Source organism: Helianthus annuus, chromosome 16 (assembly GCF_002127325.2).
Source record: "Helianthus annuus cultivar XRQ/B chromosome 16, HanXRQr2.0-SUNRISE, whole genome shotgun sequence".
Lineage (NCBI taxonomy): Eukaryota > Viridiplantae > Streptophyta > Magnoliopsida > Asterales > Asteraceae > Helianthus > Helianthus annuus.
The window spans coordinates 3,073,257-3,093,400 of record NC_035448.2 but is presented as its reverse complement, the minus strand read 5'-3'; the positions used below and the strand labels follow the sequence as shown (position 1 = coordinate 3,093,400).

The following is a 20,144-nucleotide window of genomic DNA, read 5'->3' as shown; positions in this document are numbered from 1 at the left end:
AGACTTGCGTCCCCGTTGTTTTCCGGTAAAAGAAGCAACCATGATACCCAGATGATAAACAGCATAAAGACCACGTATCTCTGAACCTCGGCAATCTATCAAACGAAATTACGGTACCAAGACCATATATCCGAGAGATGCGCCACACGAGTTACGCAGTTCATTATGTTTATATACCAAAAACAGGTTCTTATTTACGCGTAAAACCTACCGATGCAACGTATAATGAAGCTGTCACATTTATCAGTTAATCTCATATATATATAGCCATAGTCCTGCACCAGATACGACTAACCGATGTACTATCATTTCCCTTATATCTCAACACGACTTCATTTTAGATTTTTCAAATGTTTTTGTATTTTTCTGAAATTTATCCTACAACTAAGTAAAATATTTTTGGAGTTTTTAAATATTTCGAAAGCGGTAAGAACTATACAGAAAAGATAAAATAAAGTTTCTATGCGAGTTTTGAAAGCATTTTACTCTGGGTTTATCATGCCAATCATTCGGACCAGATTTTCAAATCTAGCCCGATCGAATGTTTTCGTAAACAGGTCGGCAAGATTATCCAAGGTGTCTACCCTAACCACTTCTATCAACCCCTTCTCAGCACAGTCGCGAATAAAGTGATGCCTAACATCTATGTGCTTAGTGCGTGAGTGATTTACCGGATTGTTTGTTATGGAAATGGCAGAGTTATTATCAACAAGGATAGGAGTTCGAGTAAAATTCAAACCGTAGTCCCTCATTTGCTGCTGAATCCACAAAACCTGAGCACAACAGCTTGAAGCAGCAATGTACTCGGCCTCGCACGTGGATAGAGAAACGGCAACTTGCTTTTTGCATTGCCAAGAGACAAGACGGTTTCCAAGAAGTTGTGCGCCACCAGAGGTTGACTTTCTGTTCATCCGGCACCCTCCGAAATCTGCGTCAGCATACGCCATCAAATCCAGACCACCTTCAGCTGGATACCACAATCCAAGCTTAGGCGTTCCTTTCAGATATCTGAAAATACGCTTGACAGCTTTCAAGTGCGATTCCTTCGGAGTTGATTGGTACCTAGCACACAAACAAACAGAGAACATAATATCTGGTCGTGAAGCAGTTAGATACATCAATGAACCTATCATTGCTCGATATAGAGTCGGATCCACTTCAGGATCTTTCTCATCATCGGGTGAAAGCTTGAGATTTGTCGGTAGAGGCGTGTCATAGGGTAAGCTATCTTCCAATCCAAATCTTTTGAGAATCTCATGGACATACTTTTTCTGGTGCACGTACGTCCCGGTATTTTCTTGACTCACTTGAAGACCTAGAAAGAATGATAACTCGCCCATCGCGCTCATTTCAAACTTTGACTTCATCACCTTCTCAAACTCACGACACAACTCTTCATTTGAAGAACCAAAGATTATGTCATCAACGTAAATTTGCACGATCAGAAAATCTCCCCCTTTCTTCAAAATGAACAATGTGGAGTCGATTGCACCACGCGAGAACCCATGCTCCAAAAGATGCTTTGACAACGTCTCATACCATGCTCGAGGAGCCTGATGGAGACCATAGAGAGCCTTGTCCAACAAATAGACCTTGTTGTCTAACCCTGGAGCTTCGAAACCCGGCGGTTGGGACACATACACAGTTTCATGCAATTTCCCGTAAAGGAATGCGCTTTTCACATCCAACTGATAGACTTTGATACGCATGTGTGCAGCAAAGGCCAGAAACAGACGAATAGCTTCCAGTCTTGCCACCGGTGCATAAACTTCTGTATAATCAATCCCTTCTTCCTGATTGAAGCCTTGAACAACCAACCGTGCTTTGTTTCTGACAACGACACCCTTATCGTCCTTCTTGCACTTGAAAACCCATTTCGTGTTGATTGCATGCTGGCCCTTAGGAAGATCGACCAAATTCCACACCTTTAACTTGTCGAACTGAGCTAACTCTTCTTGCATCGCCTCACACCAAGAATTATCCTCCAGAGCCATTTGATAGTTCTTCGGCTCTATCTAAGAGATAAAACATTCATGCAGGCTAAGATTGTAGATTTCCTCTTTCTTGATAGCAGAGAACAGACATTGCATCTCTGAAATACTCCTTCGCGTTTGCACTCCCGCATTTGGATTCCCAATAATATTATCAACAGGATGATGAATATTTGTTCTTGGAACTGGGATTGCAGGAGCTTGAAGATTGTTTCCCAAATTTGATTGTATCTCCCCCTCAGCATTTGCATTACTACTAGAAGCTCCACCATTGCCAGAAGACGCAGCAACATTTGGATATGCTGAAAAGTCAACGTATAGATCACCACTTGTAGTTTGAGCCGCTGCATTGGGGATCTGCTCAGCAACAACATCATTTACGATCGAAGAATCAGCGACTGGAACATTCGAAGACACATTAGTAGGAATACTTGCTCTCCAGCTCGCATCCACTTCATCTTGGTTCACAAGATGTGTGTATACAACCTCCGAATCTTCTTCTGAAAGATCAGGAAGATCAAACGAATCAAATAATTTATCATAATCATAACCGCTTTTGGGACCGAATTCGGACGGTGGAGGATCGAAACTCAAAGGAGTTATGTCAAACACGATCTCTACTGTTCGCTTCTTGATGTTATAAACGCGTTTGTTTGGAGTTCCATTGGCATAACCCAAAAAGAACCCAATTTCACCAATTTCCCCCATTTTCGGAGTATCTTTGGTGCGTTTGATAACACACTTAATCCCAAAAGGCTGAAAACCAGAGAGGTTCGGTTTCCTGTTTTCAAGCAATTCATAACAAGTTTTATCTTCTCTTTTGACAGTAAGCACATGATTTAACACATAACATGCAGTGTTCACCGCCTCGGCCCAGAAGAAAATTGGTAATTTTGATTCAGAAAGCATAGTGCGGGCCGCCTCAATCAGGGTACGATTCTTCCGTTCTGCAACTCCGTTCTGTTGAGGAACATATGGAGCGCTGAACTGATGAATTATACCCATTTCCCGACATAACTCTTCCATATACTGATTTTTAAACTCAGTGCCGTTGTCACTTCGGATTTTCTTAATAGGAAGTGAATAATTTTTCTCAAGTTGTTTGAATAAGTCTCTTAAAATACCAACGGTTTGATCCTTTGTTTTTAAGAAAAATACCCATGAGTAACGTGAGAAATCGTCAGTGACAACTAAGCAATAAGACATACCACCAATGCTAGCAACATGGATTGGGCCGAAAAGATCCATGTGAAGCAATTCAAGTGGTTTTTGGATAGAGTTAACTGTTTTCGGTTTATGAGGCTTTCGTTTGATTTTTCCTTTTTCACATGATTCACATTTGTTGTGCATATTGAAACTACGTAAAGGAACCCCCAACACCAAGTTGTTTTTCACTAAGTGGTTCATTTTTCGCAGATGCACGTGGCCCATTCTCCTATGCCAGAGATACGATTGGTCTTCAGTCGCCTTTGAAAGTAGACAAGTCACTGGAGCAGATGAATTAACCAACGGGCGCATGTCCATGACATATGTGTTATTCACCCTTGGAGCCCTCATAACGATCCAATCTTCCGGAACAACAAATCCCGGACGCAAAACGAAGCAAGCTTTATCAGTGAAAAGCATCGTGTACTTGTTATCACAGATTTGAGAAACCGACATCAAGTTATGCTTCAGTTCTTCAACGTAGTTCACTTTATGCAGCGTGATTTTTCCATTTGACACAGAGCCTTCACCGGTGATGTAACCACCCTTTTCACCGGCAAAATTCACATAACCACCACGAATTTGTTTAAAATTGTTCAATAATTCTTTATTTCCTGTCATGTGTCTGGAACAGCCACTATCGATATACCAAATATAAATAGCCCTCTTCAGCTGCTCCTACACTCCCCAACAAAAATTTAGTTAGAGTGTGGGACCCAAGCCATGATGGTCTTGGGTCGTCCTGATTCGTCAACATAAGAAAACTCTTTGAAATAACCATCATCGCCTCTGTGTCCACCATGTCCATTTCGGAAATTGTTGGAATGAGTCCCCGCAAATCGTGGATTGTACGGAGTTGACGATCTGTTGGTATAACCAGAGTTTCCATACCCTCGGCTTCCATAGTTTTGGTAATTGTAATTTTGATTCCTGGGTGGCTCAAAATTCCTACCAAATCTAGGAGCATCTTCGTGTCTTGAGAATGATCGTGGATGATTATCCGAATGCGGTCTTTGATTTGGAAATCGGGGGGGTGACCCATTTCGATCATTCACGAATCTGTTCTGTGCATGAGGTCTAGCATAGTTGTTGTTCGAACCTCCAGAACGTTTCTCATTCTCAACGCCTTGAAAGGTGACAAGATTTTGTCGTCTGTGAGGGGTTTTCTCACGAGCATCATGTCTGTGAGGTACATTTTCTGATTTGTCCCCACGGTTAACAACAGCGGGTTTCTCCTCTTGATCCTGATTTTGTTGTGATTTAACATTTGGTTTAACAACTGGTTTTACCTCTTGTTTAATCACTTTGTTTTTCTCAACCTTTTGATTTTTACCATTTTTCTTTTCAACATTAACTGAATCATTTTGTGGTTTGTCAACAAAAGGTTTCTTTTGATCAGGATCAACAAGTGATTTACCCCTGTCATCTGGACAGTCTGCTGCTAAGTGTCCTTTCCCACGACACTTGTAGCATTTGCGAATTTTCGCAGCATTCTTCGGACGTTCCTCATGATCGGTCGAAGATGAAGAGGCATTGGTGGGATTTTTCAAAATTTGGTTCACAAACTGTGAGTTGGAACCTGTTTCAATTTTTACTTCTTCTTTGATAAAATCCTCCCCTTTAACAAACTCTGTTTTAGGGACATTTTTCAAAGCCTTTTTAGTTTTCCCACGTGACTTAGGTTTTGACTTCTCATTTTGAACTTGATTGAAAATTTCTAAAATCTTGTTGCTTATCAAATTTTCAATATTTTCAAGGTTCACCTCATTTTTCTTTGAAATTCCACTCTTCTTCGACTGATCTGAGTCAGTGACTTCATCTGGTTCAGATTCTAACTCACTTTGTGGTTCAACTGTCAGAGGAGTCTTTGGCACAAAATTTGCCAATTCAGGGTCAATGCTTGGCATCGATGTATAATTATGGTTTACCGGAGGAGGCACCTTGTTATAACCAATGCCAAACATTCCTTCCTCAGATTCTTTGAGACGTTGGCTGTTAATACAGAAGTTCATCACTTCAGATGAATCCCTGAACTTTTCGATCTTTCGTTGCAAATCTAAAATCAGATTATCTTTTTCCAAAATGATTTTGTTCTTTTCCAAAACACAATTTTGATTCATTTCAAGTTCAGATTTTAATTCCTGATTTCTAAGATTACCCTTAGCCACAAGTCTCTCAAATTCAGAGATATCATTCTTCAGCGCTTTTATCTTAATTCGGTGTTCTTTATCCGAATTAGACAAAACCGCAATGAGTTCTCTGGATTTTTCTAAATCTGCAATTAAGTTTGTGTTATGAAGTGCATATCTATCAATCTTAGTCACAAACTCAACACATCTAGCACATCGCTTATCTACAGAAGATGATTTTACCTCAATGCCAGCCATGAATGCACAAGCCTCGTTTTCTACGGAATTTTCTTCCAACCTTTTAGCTTCTGCATCCGCAAATTGCTGCATTTCAGCTGTGGAGATGTTGAATTCAAAGCGTTCTCCTTTTTCTCCATCTTCTGTCTTGCTAGGCTTCATACCAGTCTCTTCGATCGAAGGACTTTCATTCTCAGTAACATTTCCCGAATCCAACTCTTCCCCAAGAACTTCAGCTACAACTGCAAGCTCCTCAATGCTTGTCTCTTCAACAACCTCTTCAAACACTTCTTCGTTCACAATTTCAGCTATGAAAGCTTGTGACACAATAGCTCCTGAGATGTCTTCCAAAGCACAACCCCAGTCATAAGGCTCAGTCACACTCTGTAAAGGTTGAGCCACCATAGCATTGTGTGTCGAAGGTGTAAGATTTTCAGACCCACTTGAACGAGCACTTGAGTTGGAGGCAGCATTTGATGCATTGTTTTGAGGTCTTGAGTTGTTTCCTCGGGAGTTGTTGTCTCTGTCAGATCTTTCCATCTTCGGCTTTCGACAATCACGTGCGAAATGCCCGTAGATACCACAGTTGTAACACTTTACCTTTGACATGTCGACCCCCATTCGAGTCTTTGTCTGACCTCCTATGAACTTCCTACCCGTCTTCAGCAGAAACTTCTTCGCTCTACGGACTAGCAATGCCATATTGAGCTGTAGATCAAGTTCTTCCATCTCGTCTTGATCTATCTGATCGAAGTCTTCATCGAGACTTGACGGTTCAACGAGTTTCCCAAGACAGAAATTCTCGTATGCAGTCATGAAGGACGCCAACAAACCCATATTTTCTTCAATCAACTTCAACCCGCTTGCATCTATCTTAGGAATGTTCACACTTGTTCCTTGAGATTTCTGAGCGCCACTAGAAGAGTACATCCCTTGATTTGAATTGGTTGTTCCACTTGAACTGACTGTGTTGCTTATGAAGGCGTGTTCACTTGCATGACCTTCATTTTCCGAATACAAAGCAACACCGACTCCACCATGACTACCCTTATCCGTTGGTTTCGAAGCCTTATACAACTGAGGATCTTGGATCTTCTCGAATTCAGATGCTTGATCTTCCATATTCCAAGCGTAACCCCTCAGCTTCTGAACAACTTCTTCCAATGTAAGCTCTTCGTAGAGAACACCCTCTCTGATCAAAGCGGTGTACATATTCCATTCTCTCGAAAGACAATTCAGAAACTTCTCAACCTTCTCGAATTCAGTGTAGATACCCTCTTTACTTCTATCAAGTTCGCTCAACAGATGATAAAATCGATTCACTGTGTCATCAAACGATTCATTCTTCAAAGCCTTGAACACAACGAATTGAGTCTTCAACCGTTCGAGACGTCGTTTCTTGTACATTTCGTTTCCTTCATATCGCTGGATCATACTATCCCACAATTCCTTTGAGCTATTTCTCTTACGGAACGTATGAAGTATAGACTGTGTCATTGCCATCGTTATCATTGACATAGCTTTCTCTTCACAGTCATAAAACTTCTTCTGGTCGTCAGTAAGCGCCAAGTACGTATCAATCGTCAACGTACGTACTGGAGTAGCTCCACATCCTTTAACGATACACAACCAGATTTTGATGTCTTTTGCTCGAACATATCTTTCGAAACGCTCCTTCCACTCAGGAAAATCAAGTTCGTTGACCAACAAAGGAGGTTTGTCGTTACTTCCTACCTCAGCATTGTGCTTGAGGTTTTGCACCATTGTAGTTAGATTATTGTTTGCCATTTTTAGGAAACAACCGAGAATTTCCAAACAGTGAAGTGAACTTTAATCAGAGTGTGACACCGGATCACTGAAACCTGAAACACAGAACACAAACAAAAGAACTTGGACTACACTGTTAGAAGTTTAACCTCAGACACCCTAAGAGATAAATATTAAAGTCGGACTCTAACAAATATTAAAGACGGACTCTATGTATGTTAAAATATCTCGGACAGGACAAAAACAATTAACCTCAGACTAAGTGATATTATAAATAAACTCGGACTCAACTATTGACTCAAGGAAATAGAAACAAACTCGGAACAAGACAAAATGAATTAAACTCAGACTAGATATAGATGTTAAACTCGGACTAGATATTAAACTCGGCTAGTGTTATAAAATGCTCGGACTAAAATAATATATACTAACCTCAGACTAAACAAATAAACACTAAAAGTAAATAAACTAAAGAAAACAAACCTAAAGAAAACAAAACTAAAGAAAAAAAAACAACCTCGGACAATAATACTTTAAGCAAACTCGAACTCAATCACACCAAATTAACTCGGAACAAAGTTGACTTTAAAAAAAAAAACTCGGGCTATATATATATATTAAACTCGGACTAACTATAAACTAAAACTCGGAGAACTCCTAAATAAAACAAAATAAACTCAGACTACATTACTCTACTAAACTCGGACCAATATATGTATCACAAACTCGGACCTAATATAACTAAAATAAGAAACTCGGACCTAAAATATTTAACTAAACTCGGACTCAAGACTTTATTTAAACTCGGACAACTTATGCTTTAAAACTTGGACTCAAAGTAATAAACTCACTCTATTTAAACTAAGTCGGACAGAAAATAAACTCAGACTCAAAAGTAATAAACTCAGACTCAAAGTAATAAACTCAGACTCTATTTAAAACTTGGACTCAAACTAACTCAAAGTAATAAACTCAGACTCAAAGTAATAAACTCAGACTCTATTGACTCAAACTTGATATTTAAACTCTGACACTATATATATAATATAATTTAGACCAATATCTCTTAAAAGACTCAGACAACTATTAATATCTAAACTCAGACTCTAACTTAATATTTAAACTCAGACCCTAACTATACTAATAAACTCGGACCAAGACTATTAAACTCAAACTAATGATTCAAGGAAACTCTGGACAACACTAAACTCAGACAATATAACTGATACCTTCTACGGACTATAAACAAACCTCGGACAAAATAAGCTAATAAAAGGAAATTCGGGCTCAAGACAAAAGAAAACTCAGACTTTTAACAACCTAATAAGGAAAAGCTCGGACAAGGACAAAGACTGATTTGAAACTCAGACAAGTCTCAAAACTCAGAAAGGAGCCAATCTTCGGAGTATCTCCCCAATGTGACTACACACTGGTTCAATAATACCCCGGAGACACAAACACAAAGTGTAAACCTCAAACCAAGCTTCCAAAGATCAAAACTCAGAATCTTTATCTCCTTCAAAGCTCTGTATGAACAAGAACAAAAACCCCTGTAAAACCCAGATGAAGAAAACACTAAAAACTCACTAAACTACTCAAAATCCATCATCCAAACACTAGAAATGAATGAAGAATCATGAATAACACACAAAAACTCACTAAAATCTCACTAAACCCTATCAAAGTATGAACTAATCTCACCAAAACCTTCAAACTAAGAACACCTACAGTAGTATGAGCACACTGCTCTGATACCACTTGTAAGGCCTCCAAATCCAAGATCTCACTCAGCTAAAGCAACCAAAAGGTGTGCGGAATCCACCTGATGATCAACCACTGTAGATGAACACAAGAATGCAAGGATTTGAGAGAGAAATCAAGAATACACAGAGTATTCTTGATGAAGATGAATGACGTCACTCACACAAAGCGCCGCCAGACAAAGAGCACAATGATTAGGGCACAGAAATTCACACAGAATCGTTACCTTGTCTATTCCATATTAAAGTATATATACAAGGTGAAACCCGGACTTTCCACACTAAATAGAAAGCTCGGACTGAACAAAAAGCACAAAGCAAGCACAGAGTTTTTGCTACAAAACTCAGACAAAACTAGACTATACAAACTCTGTCTAATCATAAACTCTTTCTACACATAAACTCTTTCTAGCCATAAACTCTTTCTAGCCATAAACTCTTTCTAGCCATAAACTCTTTCCAAAACATAAACTCTTTCCAAACTTTGGACATTGTTCAATAAAGACCCTAAATGTTGGAAGCCTTGCACTTATCACCCAAAAGTGCATTAACACTTTAATTCTCCTATTTACTTGCAATTTGGATCATAATCTTTGTGTTCACATGCATATTTATTTGGTTATACCTTTGTGTAATCAGTGCATATATTATGATTGCCCTTCATTGTTACATGACAAAAATTAACAAAAACATATATTTTTGTTATTATTATCAATGTTACATGACAAAAAACTAACAAGAACATTGAACAGTAATGGTTGTAGTAATCTGACATCAAAATAATGGAACAGGGTTGAGAATTCATCTTCATATTGGATTGTAGGCCACAAGGGGTTTATTTTCATCGGTCCTGACATATAAAATAGAACAAAATACGATTCACAAGAACAGACCAATTATATATATATATATATATATATATATATATATATATATATATATATCTACTACTCATACTTTCACAACACTCGTAATGAAGTACAAATTTACAATCTAAACACTTGACGATCACATACTATACTTGAGACGTCTGTCATCACAATTATTGCTAGCACATTCACCATCATTTTCAATCCATTGAACGAATGAAAGGGGGTGTGGATGCACTTTAATATTTGTATATAGATTATGTAAGCTTTAATCTAAACGACGGTAACAATAAGTACGTAACCAAATTAAGTAAACATCTCTAAAGTTAAAAGTTAGATTTAATTATAATAAAGTAGATAAATAATAAATAAAAATAGATTTAAACTTATGAAAAAGATAAAATATTTGTTAAAATTGAATTTGTATATAGATTTAAACTTATGAAAAAGGTAAAAATAAGTACGTAACCAAATTAAGTAAACATCTTTAATATTTATATATAGATTATGTAAGCTTTCTCGTGTTTGTTCACTTTGCCTAAAGTAGCTTTTAAAGCAGCTTACTCACCGTAAAAACACTACCCCTACGCCCACAAGGGGGAAACCCATGTTAGATCCACACAAGTATGTTTTCCTCTTGTCCATCCAAAGACCAAAATGACTGCTGGTCTGAGCATAGATCTTCCTTCGAATTAATAGATCTTTCTTATGGGTTAGTTAAGAAACTCATTGGTGCCTCTTTGGTAGCAGAAATCCCAACGCGCCTGGGTATGTCAAAGAGGGCATCCCTAAACAAATCATATATGCACTTGAAATCTGGGAGCTCTCTATAATGCACTGTATGTTCTCCAAAGGAGTCCAAACACGCCTTATGACAAACCGGTATATCTCATCAACAGGAAATAATGGAATCATGAGACAACACTTAAGGATAGTACGGTACTCCACCAACGACATATGTTGGCCTAGCCCATCTATAGGTATAGTAAAAAGGAAATATTGGGCATGTGGTGCTCGTAAACACTCAAAACGGCATTTTGTCTAACGAACATATCAAACTGTACTTCAATGTCATGGACAATTTTACAAAAAAGAGCACTCGCCAATGCATGTTGGCCTTTTTTTTTTGGGGGGGGGGTGTCCTTATTAGTAAACCGTTGAAGTCAAAGCTTGAAATCGTATCAAAAAGACAAAGCCAAAGCACAAACATAATCAGAATTCATATCACATATACCACTGTCTCGTAATCAAACTATACTTAAGTGCTTTACAAAATATTATTTTATATGAATTACATTAATGATAATAATAATAATAATAATAACATTAATTAGTTAGATTTAAATGTTAAATATAATTATTTTATACATTAAGTACACTAATAAAAATATTGATTTTTTAAGAATGGAAAACCCACATTCACATTAAATTTTCATTTAATTTATACATCAATGTTCACCATAGTACTAAAATCTATACCACTTAAAATGCAACACTTTCTTTTCTTTCTTTTTTTTTTTTTTTTTTTTGAGAAAAACGTTCCAAAATCCTCCACCCACGGATGGTCTTACTATAACTTCTTGATACTACAAGCTACAATTACTTTGGTAATAGGAATATTGAATAGTTATATGATATATTTTCATTTCCCTGAAATCAAAGAAGTTGTCAATATCCAAGTCACTCAAATTCATACAATAATATTTGCAAAAGAAAGGTTTTTTTTTAAAGGGAAAATGACCAACTCACGTAAATTCGTATAAGGATATTGCTAAAGCAAGGTATTTAAAGAGAAAATGCAAGTATGAATTATTCCTATCGAAACATATCCATCACACTTGTCTATTAAAAAAAGTTTTTGATTATATGGGATTGATTTTATGCTTTCTTCTTTTTTTATACTATTTCTCTCTTTTTTAAAAGACAGGTTCAGTATAAATGTGATAAACTTGAGTTTAAACTTTACCGCTCAAATGTTCAAATGAATAATAGAATAAGCCAACACCAATTAATCTTACAAGAAAATATATGAAGCTAGGAATTTATGTTTATGAGATGATTTACACCTACTATTACAGAACTAGAGATATCTTATAACTTTACTTTAATGTGTTACAAGTTTACAATTAGATTATGTGTTGTGTGCTTGGAATGAGGGTTCTAATGGAGCTTTAATATGGAAAAGTGTTGCAACATGATGCCAAGTAGGTGACATGCCTTTTTATGAAATGTGAGGTTGAGGTTGAGGTAACTAGATATAATTTGTTGTATATTAAAAACAAATTAATTGGTGCCCCACGCCCCTAGTTAGCCCCACACCCAAAGGGTTAAAGCCCTTGTGTTATGGTGTTGGGTCTCTAAAAGCTAGTGATGTGGCAAGGTGCGCCAACACATCTAAACCCACAATACATGGCCTTACATAGAACATTTTATACTGTAGAGGTACTCCGCGCTTCGAGACGGAAATTCGATTGGTATCATTTCACTCCTTTAAGGTACCGACACTTGTTATGGTAATCGAAAGAAAAACCCAAAGCTAGAGTATTTTTGGATAAAGGAATAAAAAAGATAAACAAATAAATAAAAAACATCTTCTTATACCTAAATATAAAACTTTCCTATAAAATTTATCTAGACTTGGATAAAGAAAATAAAGTAACTTTAAGATTTGAGATTTAGAAAGAATTAGACAAATGTAAAGAATACAAACTTAATAAATCAAAATAATATAACTATTTAACTGTAAGTTGAGGGTTGTGAGAAGATAATAGTGAGTTTGGTAAATCTGGAGCACAAAAAAGAGAATAAAGTAACACAGTCTAAAAGAGATGGCAAGAAGTGTAGTTAGTATTCAAATTTTGTCTAATTAATTTACTATTCATAACATCCTTCGTCAATTGTTATATTATAGAATTATAGAATATAGAATAGAATGTGGGGAAGATAAATCTCACATGATTGCTTATTTGTCAAGTTACTTGCTTTACATTTTGTCTATAAACTAGGTGTTTACCCCCGCGCTTCGCGACGGGAGTGTGTATGATCGTTTTTCTCCACACAAGTGGGTGGAGTTTGGTCATTATCGGTTTGCTTTGTCGGAAAACGTAAAGCCGAACACCGATATCGTTTTCATTATGGCAAAATACCGGCAAGGATGTTTACTCATAAACGGTTGTGTGTCGTCACGCTAACATTGCCGTTATAGCATGAAAAAAAAATACTTAATTTTGAATATAACTATGTTTTTAAACAAATCTACAGTATACGTTCACACACACACAAAAAAAATCTAAAAACAACTGAACATTTCATTCTTTTTCTTTTGTTAACAAATGAATAGCAATGAAAAAGTAACTACCCTTTATTGAAGGTCCAATTTGCAATTTTAAATTTTATACTTACCATTGTTTCAAATAAAATAAAAAAACAGAACCATATAGTCAATCTTTTTTTGAGAAACACCCAAAGCTAAAGGTACAACCACCCTTAGCTCAAAGTTGTTGCTTATTTATAGTGTTTAATGTTTAATTGCTTATATGATCCGTATGGAATTATCAAAATGTGCGGATAGATATCCTGGTATGCCAACAGAATCCCCCTTATTCTTATTGGTGTTACAAGTTTACAATTACATGTTGGGAAAATTAATCACATATGTTGCTTATTTATCAAACTGTGTGGATAGATATCCCCTGTACAAAAAGCTCGCGGCTCGGAGCCCGCTCGAAGCTCGCACGGATTTAGCTCGGAAAAAGCTCGCTCGGATTTAGCTCGGAAAAAGCTCGCTCGATATGGCTCGGTTTGAAAGTGAGCCGAGCCGACTCGACTCGGTTAGAAAGTGAGCCTGGCTCGGCTCGGCTCGTGACGAGCCAAATTGGCTCGGTTTGGCTCGCTTGGTAGCTCGGCTCGGCTTAGCTCGAATTATTTTACTTATAATATATTTTATTTTTATATACATATAATATATTACAAAAAAATGAATATTATTTTCATGTATTTAGGTTTTTAATTTGATATCTATGACATATTTAAAGGTTGATTGCCGTGCTAATGAACAAATATTGTATTTACTTGAAATATAAAACATATTTTGCGTTGTTGAACGTAATTTTGGCTTGTAATGTATTAGGTTGAACTTATTTTGAGTATGTTCTTTTGAAGTATTGAATGATATTTTAGAATACTGAATTTTGAGAGCTACGTATTAACTTTTATTTTTAAAATCGAGCCAAACTAAGCCGAGCCGAGCCAGCTCGTCACGAGCCCGGTGATTGATTCACTTTGTCGTTGTTTACGAATTACGCTCAATCGGTCAGAAGTGGGACCTACCTGAAGTTCTACGACCTCATATCCAGTCGTGGTGGCAGATGCTTCTCCAACAAATATCAAACTTCACAACTCAACAAATATAACACCTAATCGTTTCTTTCATCGTTATTTGATAACCACCAATGGTTTCTTTCATCGTTATTTGATGGTATTATTCATGATCTAAGTATTTCATTAAAACAATAATAAATATGTTCTATCTCGGTATTAGTTTTTTCTTTTAAACCTATTAGTTGAGATGGCATTTAAATGAATAAATAAATATCTGACTAGGCATCTACAAATTAGGTGTTTGAATTTACAATCAACCTCTTAACTCTCTCAAGCAAATCCCAAAGGGATTCTTTGTTTTTTTAACGGAAAATTTGGATCATTGACAGGCCACTGAAGTATGATCGTGCCACCAGCAGAACCATCCGATCATATCCATCTCCACTAGGCAATAATGCCTATACACCAATTCAGAAGGAAACCCAATAAATTTAGGAAAAACCCCATTTGTGTGAATCGAACCCAAGACCTAATGATCCCTAAGCTTTAACACACAAAAGATGTCACTAGGCTATAATGCAATAGGCAAAAAGGATACATCCATTTTTTTCTTTTGTGCTGTATTTTACCTTTCTTCTTTAAAATATACTTATTTTACCTTTCTCCTTTGGAATATTACCTTTCTCCTTTAAAATATACTTATTTTACCTTTCTCCTTTAAAATATACTTATGTTATGTTAGATTCCTAATATTACTTGTAAAGGAAGAAAAGGATGTGATGTTATTTTTACAATTTTACATCTTTCTTATTTTCTTACACACCTCTTTTGACAGGGATATGACCCTATGGCTAATTTAAAGTTAAACATGTTGAAAGTAATATCAATACACCTAACAGGCTAATAACGTTCCGTTATCTAATTGTCTACCAGAAATTCATGGGCCTAAAAGCCCATATCGATCCAACCCACAAGGCCCGGGACCCATAATGGACTTAAGCTAATTGTGTACGAGGAACTTATTGTTTTATTAGCAAGACCCTTCCACATGTTTAAGGTTACGTTATATCTCCTTATTATAGTAAGGGGCTGCCGCGTACACGAATTTACAGCACGGGTTGAATGGGTTGGGCGGGAACACCGTCGTAATTGCCATCACCTAGCTAGATGGGATCATTTTCCTGTTCGTTATTGTGCTGAATAACTTATTGTATGGTACACGTTACCTAAAAGAGGTGTACACTTCTTGCAAGTTTATTTAGTCACATGATTGCTCATAAGATCAATGACAGGACACAACAGGGGAGCTAGAACAATAGATCCGTAAGTAGAGTCTATAATCCATTACTGGAATGCAAACACATAAGAAATAAGACAATTTTCTGTTTAAAAACTCTTACAGACATTTCGTCGAGCATGTGGTATGCATATGTTAAAAAATACAATTTAGAGAGGTCAAAATTTGTTCACTTAAGCCAATAAAATCAAGTTGTTCAACCCAACCCATGTATTATCATCAAATCCAATAAATTATGATTACATATTATCTTATCTATGCAAAATCAATAATAAGGTACCCATGGATTATCATCAAATCCACTAGGGGTTTATTTTCATTGGTCCTGAATCACTACCCGTATCTGTATCTCATTTTAACCGACACACCCCAATTTGGGAATCAAAATAATGAATGTGTATAAAAACGAATTACCAAAGTGAACACATGATATATGATGGAGTTCGTTTATTACAACAATCTTTTTATAACAAAACACGAAACACAATAACAAACCTATTATATATATATAAATATATATATATATATATATATATATATATATATATATATATTAGTTACTCATTCTTTCACAACACTCGTAATGAATTGCAAATTTACAATCTAAACACTTAAAGATCATACTATACTGGAGACGGAGAGGTATGTAATTATGAAAATAATGGCTGGCACATTGACCATCGTCTTCAATCCCTTGAACAAATGAAAGGGGGTGTGGATGCACTTTAGTATTCTCATATCTGCCCCCAAACTTCACATTTACAAATTTATGAATGGCATTTTCATCATAGAACCACTCCTTTGTTGTATATGTTTCATATCGAAGTATTGACGGAGCACAAGCTGTATGAATAGACTGCATACACTCACGACAATGATAGAACGCAAGTTCAGGATCAAACTCTTGCTCGCAAATTTCACAAAAATAGTCACTCTTATGGTTCTCAATGGGAAAGTAACTCAGCTTCATAGGATGCTTGTCGCACTTGTTCCTAGTTGTCTCCGGTATTAACAAAGCACAATTGGAATGTACACGAAAATTATCACAAGTATGACAACTAAATATAAGACCATTCATATCACCCCAACACATACTACACGGCTCGCCTTCACCTGTGCAATTAACTCTAGAAAGGAGGTGGTTTGGGTGTGAAGCATGAGTGATTTCTTCAGGTAAGAAGGCACATTTAACATCAATGTGGTATTCACATTCCTCACAACAGTAAGCAAATCCATTGCAAGGTAATGCGCAAATATCACATTTGAAAACCCCGAAAAACTTATCACCAGGGGTTTTTGAATGGAGAATAAGGGGATGTTGTGGGTGATGAAAGTGGTCTTTTAGTTCAGTAGGTAGTCGAGAGCACCACTCGTGGAGGACAAAGTTGCAATGCTCCTCCACCTCATCGGCACACACATAAATAGGCCCACTCATTATTGGTCTCACACACACGTCGCACAAAAGTTGAATCCTCTTCATTGGGTCATGATAGGATATTGATTTTTTTCTAGAAGAGGTGGGGATTGTGATATCCTCTAGAATTAGTGGGTGTTCATGAATAATACCTTGTGCTTTGCAGGTGATCTTGTTAGAAATTTCTAGCGCACTTAATCCTTTTTCCTTGGAAAACAAGTGTTTAAGTATGCTATAAGATGGATCTGGAAATGGAAGATGAAGAAGATCAGGATGTTCACCATCTTCATAATCTTTACTGGTTTTGCCTGTACCTGATGAAAACAACGTTGTAATACTAAATGATCATAACCCAATAACATATATGGAAAAAAATGTAAACATATTAGGTAGGTTTACCTGGAGACTTGAGGATGGACATGAACGGCTCGTTTCTTGATGTTGCACAATTCAAATGGGTATAGTATCTACATTTCTCGCATTTGTAAATCCAAATATTAGGATTATCAAAAAATTGAAGGCATAGCCTACACCGTGGGGAGTTCTTAGATCTTTGATCCGCTTCCGGAAAGGAATAAGCAAGGGTGAGAGGATGGATATGGGAGAAGATATCATCTGTAGTATGTTGGATTTGCAATTTTTGTGGAAGAAAAGCACAATCACTATGAAGGAATGAACGAAGACACATGGTACAACAATAGAAAATCCCTTTATGCTCCTTCCCACATGCATCACACTCGTCTAAAAATTGTTTGGGGATGCGAACTAGTGGGTGATTGTGGCTAGGATGATGATGATGTTATATTTTTTTAGCCATGGTGTAACACACTTTGAATCAACATAATATTCACAAAGAGTACAATGATAACACGCATTTGTAGGTTTACGATCTCTACCACAAATATTACACTCCCATTCATGGTCTACTAGGTAAAAGTTTAGAGTATGACCAACCTCACAAATGTCTTCCAATTTTTCTGGAAGCTCAGCACAAAATTTGTGGATAGAATAATCACTACACTGACAACAAGAGTAATAATACCTATGATACCTTGATTTCTTCCCCACAATGGAAACACGAACATCGGAACTCTTCTTTCGCAATTAAAACATCATCATTCTCCTCTTCATCTTCTTCTGACTCTTCTTCATGTCGTAGTTGTTCCGCCCACAAGTCTATGAGACTCAATGGATGATCGTGTTCAAACATTATAGTTTTTTTTTTTTAATTTTTTTCAATAATAACAAAGTAGCGTAAGAAGAACAAACGGATACAAAAGAAAAAGAAAATCAAATGAGGAGAATAATTGGGAAGAAAGTACAATGGAAGATGAAAAGAGTATACATGTGAGCTAGTATTTATAGGCATAGACAATGGTCTCGCAACTACAAAGCTTTGTGGAATCAGAATCATGTAACAGATACATTCTTATCTTCATTCTCAAGTTTATAATCCTATCTGATATTTATATGATTGTCGATTATAAACGCATTTTACAAATATAATTAACATCGTTTAGTACTTCAATACTTTCACAATTGTACTTTGTATGTATATAAAAATTGTCTGATAGATTGGTATTCATGAAAGCTTGATCCGTTAATGTTATTATATTCAGTATAGTAATATTAGCATAATCATATGATGTTTTGGAATGTTATAACTTATAAGGGGTTGTTGCTACTTGTTAAATACATCGCGAAATTATTTATCTTCATTTCTCGATAAATCATATAAGTCTTTTCAATTTCAATAATTAGTTATCTACCTTATAATAACAGATGAAATATTCAAATATGTAATTATGTATTTTAGTTTTTGTATTATCTAGTCTGATACAGATGGACCAAAATGATATAAATTATTTGGAATTACATGTATGTAATTGATCTTATTGATCGAATATGCCTTTAGTTATAGAATAACTTGGTATATATAGTTTTTTTTTTAGAACGACAAGAAACGACCTGTCAATCACCGTGACCCCGGGCGTTGTGGCCAAGGTCGGCTACTCGACCGCTGCCGGCCCCTTGGCTCTCCCAAATGCGTGGAAACCCGACCTCCACCCACCCGAAGGCACAACAGTGTAATAATCGGTAAAACCTTTCCTCCCATCGAAGACGAACCGGCGCCACCCGTATTCGCCCTTCACCTGGATGCCGCAGAAAATAATAAAGAGAGTGGGTGTCGAACCTAGATCACAAAGAACACCAAGTTTTTCGCTAACCACTCCACCACTACCTCATTAACAACTTCGTATACATAGTTAGATGAAACATATTCATTTCCCTGAAATTAAGGAAATTGTCAAATTGTAAATATCCAACTCATTCAAATTCGAATAAAGATATTCAAAAGCAATGTATTTTTTAAAGTGAAAGTAAGTATAATTGAAGTTATGAATCATTCCCATCCAAGTTCAAATTCGAATAAAGATATTCTAAAGCAATGTATTTTTTAAAGGGAAAATGGAGTATAATTGAAGTTATGAATCAATTCCCATCCAAACTATACTATTACACTTGTACGTGAAAAAAGAAGGTTATAATTATTTTTTATTAATTTTGGTGCTTTCTTTTTTATATAGTTAGCAAGAAAAGATTTCTCTTTTCTCTTCTCTGTAGAGACGCTTATTAGACGTGATAAACTTTCATTTAAACTAGTGGGATTATCTACGCTTCACAATTGGTTTTTGTTGATTTGGTTTGGTTTGTATTGATACGGTAGAGTACCAACACTCAAAAAAAGATACACTCAAGAAGATAGCGACAAGTGTTTTATTTTGATTAAAAAACATATAAACGTATACAGGAATGAGGATCAATGTTGTACAGATGGTACCGGTTCAGTTCGTCACGGACCGTAACGGCCCTCGCTATAGCTTACTACACCAACAAAATACTTTATAGTGAATATAACTCTATTTTCAACGAATTTTATACTGTCATATTGAGAAAACCATAAAAATAAACACGGTACCATACCAATGTTGTTTAATTGTTATTGGTTCGGTTTACATGGAGTGTTGACTAAGAGCAATAATAATAGAATCATCATCACCATTATATAATTTAACTAAAATACACATTTATCTCTAAAATTTATTCATTTATAAGAAAGAAACTTCACATCCGATTCCCCGTAATGATCAAT

At 36.3% G+C, this 20,144-nt stretch overlaps 1 protein-coding gene across 1 annotated transcript; it reads right to left on the bottom strand.

Moving 5' to 3' along the window:
* Window positions 1-16,129: 16,129 nt before the first annotated feature.
* On the bottom strand, window positions 16,130-18,303 carry LOC110916334. Its single transcript, XM_022161082.1, has 2 exons — window positions 17,390-18,303; window positions 16,130-17,304 (listed from the first exon to the last, which is right to left on the bottom strand). The coding sequence occupies exons 1-2, from the start codon at window positions 17,676-17,678 to the stop codon at window positions 16,130-16,132; spliced, it is 1,464 nt and encodes a 487-aa protein (XP_022016774.1). The 5' UTR covers window positions 17,679-18,303.
* Between the last annotated feature and the right edge of the window lie 1,841 nt (window positions 18,304-20,144).